The sequence below is a fragment of the Nycticebus coucang genome, chromosome 6, assembly GCF_027406575.1.
Source record: "Nycticebus coucang isolate mNycCou1 chromosome 6, mNycCou1.pri, whole genome shotgun sequence".
NCBI lineage: Eukaryota > Metazoa > Chordata > Mammalia > Primates > Lorisidae > Nycticebus > Nycticebus coucang.
Genome location: NC_069785.1, coordinates 85,534,393 through 85,538,629, shown reverse-complemented (window position 1 = coordinate 85,538,629; position 4,237 = coordinate 85,534,393). Strand labels below are relative to the sequence as shown.

Sequence of the window (4,237 nt, the reverse complement as noted above, 5' to 3'; positions counted from 1 at the left end):
ATCCTCCCCCACAAAAGTAAACCTACCCAGAAACTTTGGATCAAATTCCAACTTCCACAGTCACAAAAGGATTAAAAATGTCCACCGGATCCTCGAAAGGCTTATCAATATTCTCAATGAATGTGAATGGTTTAAATTGTCCTCTAAAGAGGCACAGGTTGGGGCAGCGCCTGTGGCTCAGTGAGTAGGGCGCCTGCCCCATATGCTGAGGGTGGCAGGTTCAAACCCAGCCCCGGCCAAACTGCAACAAAAAAATAGCCAGGTGTTGTGGCGGGCACCTGTAGTCCCAGCTTCTCGGGAGGCTGAGGCAAGAGAATCGCTTAAGCCCAGGAGCTGGAGGTTGCTGTGAGCTCTGTGATGCCATGGCACTCTACCAAGGGCCATAAAGTGAGACTCTGTCTCTACAAAAGAAAAAAAAAAAAGAGGCACAGGTTGGCTGACTGGATACAAAAACTCAAGCCCGATATCTGCTGCATAAAAGAATCTCAGCTTATGTTAAAAGGCAAATATAGACTCAAGGTGAAGGGATGGTCATCTATACTCCAGGAAAATGGAAAGCAGAAAAAAGCAGGTGTTGCAATCCTATTTGCAGATGCAATAGTCTTTAAACCAACCAAAATAAGGAAGGATAAGATGGACACTTCATATTTGTTAAAGGTAATATTCAATATGATGAGATTTCAATTATTAATATTTATGCACCCAACCAGAATGTACCTCAATTTATAAGAGAAACTCTAACAGACATGAGCAACTTGATTTCCTCCAGTTCCATAGTAGTTTGAGATTTTAACACCCCTCTAGCAGTGCTGGATAGATCCTCCAAAAAAGAAGCTAAACAAGGAAATTTTAGAGTTAAATTTAACCATTCAACATCTGGAAATAAAAGACATCTACAGAACATTTCATCCCAACAAAACTGAATACACATTTTTCTCATCAGCCCACGGAACATACTCCAAAACTGACCACATCCTAGGCTGCAAATCTAACCTCAGCAAATTAAAAAAAAAAATAGAAATTATTCCTTGCATCTTCTCAGACCATCATGGAATAAAAGTTGAACTCAATAACAACAGGAATCTGCATACCCATACAATAACATGGAAGCTAAATAACTTTATGCATAAGGATAGATGGGTTATAGACAAGATTAAGAAGGAAATCACCAAATTTTTGGAACAAAGCAACATGAAGACACAAATTATCAGAACCTCTGGGATACTGCAAAGGCAATCCTAAGAGGGAAATTTATAGCACTGCAAGCCTTCCTCAAGAAAACGGAAAGAGAGGAAGTTAATAACTTAATGGGACATCTCAAGCAACTGGAGAGGGAAGAACATTCTAACCCCAACCCAGCAGAAAAAAGAAATAACTAAAATCAGAGCAGAATGAAATGAAATTGAAAACAAAAGAATTATACAATAGGTCAATAAATCCAAAAGTTGGTTTTTTGAAAACATCAATAAAATAGATAAACCTTTGGCCAACCTAACCAGGAAAAAAAGAGTAAAACCTCTAATTTCATCAATCAGAAATGGTAAAGATAAAATAACAACAGACCCATCAGAAATTCAAAAAATCCTTAACAACTATTAAAGGAACTCTACTCTCAGAAATATGAAAATCTGAAAGAAATCGACCAATACCTGGAAGTACACCACCTACCAAGACTTAGCCAGAACGAAGTGGAAATGTGGAACAGGCCTATATCAAGTTCTGAAATAGCATCAACTATACAAAGTCTCCCTAAAAAAAAAAAGCCCAGGGCCAGATGGCTTTAGGTCAGAATTCTATGAAACCTTTAAAGAGGAACTAGTACCTATATTACTAAACCTCTTCCAAAATATAGAAAAAGAAGGAATACTACCCAACACATTCTACAAAGCAAACATCACCTTGATCCCTAAGCCAGGGATGGACCCAACAAGAAAAGAAAATTATAGACCAATATCACTAACAAATATTGATGCAAAAATACTCAATAAGATCCTAACAAACAGAATCCAACAACACATCAAAAAAATTATACACCATGACCAAGTGGGATTTATCCCAGTGTCTCAAGACTGGTTCAACATACGTAAATTTAAAAATGTAATTAAGCCATAAACAAACTAAAACATAAAGACTATATGATTCTCTCAATTGATGCAGAAAAAGCTTTTTTTTTTTTTTTCAAGTTGGGGGTTCAAATCTGACCCACTGACTCTGGAGTGACGTAAAGCAGCTGCCAGAGCAAAGGGCCAGAAAGGGTCAAACCATTTTATTCTTTTTTTCTTTTTTAATAAAGTTAAACAGTACAACAAAAATTCACAAGCTGCCTCCCTGTCCGCCCCCCACCTCCCTCCCTTACCCGCAGTCTTCGGCACTGGCTCCCTTTCCTTCACCCCTCTCAGACACAGGGTATCCAACCAGGAAATGAAACTGCTCTAAGTACACGGAGACATGATGAAGGGAGGAGGTGAATTGTGTCCACATTCAAGGTTAAACTGAGTGACTATTTTCTGGGTGCTGGGTGGCTGCCCTTCATTAGCCAAATTGAAAAAAGAAATTCCCTGGACCAGATGCTTCAAAGCTGAAGCCCCCAGGACCACCAAAGAATGCCTTGAAGATATTGTTTGCATCAAAATCAGCCATATTCATGCCCTCCTCATCTAGGTCCTGTCCGCTGTCTTAGCGAGTCTTTTTCTTGGGATCAGAGAGGATGGTAAAGGCCTCTCCGACTTCCTTGAACTTCTTCTCTTCCTCCTTCTGAACCTCAGCACTGGCTCCACTGTGCCTATCTGGATGGTGCATCAAGGCCCGTTTCCGATAAGCTTTCTTGATCTCATCTTCAGAGGCATTTTTGTCTACTCCCAGAATCTTGTAGTAATCTTTCCTCTTACTCTTCTTCAGTTCCAGCTGTGCATTTTTTAGGAGTTGTTTGTGTTCTTTCGTTTTCTCCGTCTGATACACTTTCTCGTAGTCCCGCACTGCTTCTTCATACTGTTCTGTGTCCATGTAACACTGAGCTCTTCTCAAGTAGGCTTTTATGTACGTGTCATCGAGCTTCACTGCATTTGTGCAGTCTTCTATTGCATCATCTAGTTTCCTAAGCTTGGAATTAACCGTACCCCGATTACAGTAGAGTTTAGCATTTGTTTTTATGTTGTTGGGGTCTATCCCCAAAGCTTCTGTGTACAGTTCATATGCTAGCTTTAATTTCCTTCCTTAAATGCTTTGTTCCCATCTTCTTTCTTTGCTTTAAGTGCTTTGGCATTTCTGCAGGCAATGCAGGCCTTTTCATGGTCAGGAACCATCGTGAGAGCCTGTACAAAAAACTGAACTGCCTTCTCAATACAATCTTCATAATAAAGGCAAAGACCGCATACATATAGAGCATCCGCATTGGTGGAATCCATTCGTAAAATGTCACTGGCCACAGACTGTGCTTCTGGATAACGACCCAGCATTGCTAAACATTCTGCTTTGAGGATTTTAAAGCGATGGCAGGCAGGGGCAAATTCTAGGGCTCGGTCCATGCAGAAGACAACCTTCCGAAAATCCCGCTTCTCAAAATCCGTTTCTGCTATTTTTTCATATTCCATGACTGCATTAGCATTTTTGAACTCCTGTTGTGCCTGAGTATTTTTATGATCAAGTTCTAGGGCTCTCTGAAAACTGTGACAAGCTGCCATGGCATTCCCTAGAGATAGGTGGCACTTGCCCTCTCGTAGATGTCCCCGGACAAAACTGTCATCCGACCTCGCTGATTGTTGTGCATCTCCAAGAGCTTCTCGGAACTGTCCAAGCATCATCAATGTAGCTGCTCGATTACCATAATAGCTAGCATTCTTAGGACATGTATCTATGGCTTTTGTGTAATAGTTATAAGCTTCGTTGTAATCTTTCTTGGCATAGTACGCATTTCCTTGTTCCTTGAAAGACTCTGCTTCTCTCTTCGTTTCTTCGTCGTCTAGCAGCTCTGGCTCAGTCGCCGCCATTACCACATCGCACTCCGTGGCAGCCGCCATCTTACCGCTGAGACCAGAGAGAGAAAAAGCTTTTGATAATATCTAGCATCACTTCATGATCAGAACACTTAAGAAAATCAGTATATAGCCGGGCGTTGTGGCGGGCACCTGTAGTCCCAGCTGCTCGGGAGGCTGAGGCAAGAGAATCCCGTAAGCCCAAGAGTTAGAGGTTGCTGTGAGCTGTGTGATGCCACGGCACTCTACCCGAGGGTGGTACAGTG

At 41.4% G+C, this 4,237-nt stretch overlaps 1 protein-coding gene across 1 annotated transcript; it reads right to left on the bottom strand.

The window, feature by feature from the left end:
* Positions 1-2,246: 2,246 nt before the first annotated feature.
* Positions 2,247-4,017, bottom strand: LOC128587358 (dnaJ homolog subfamily C member 7-like). The gene is given in 2 exon segments (XM_053593410.1): positions 2,247-3,203; positions 3,206-4,017. Coding segments are annotated over 2 exon segments (1,482 nt in total). The 5' UTR covers position 4,017; the 3' UTR covers positions 2,247-2,532.
* Positions 4,018-4,237: the final 220 nt, after the last annotated feature.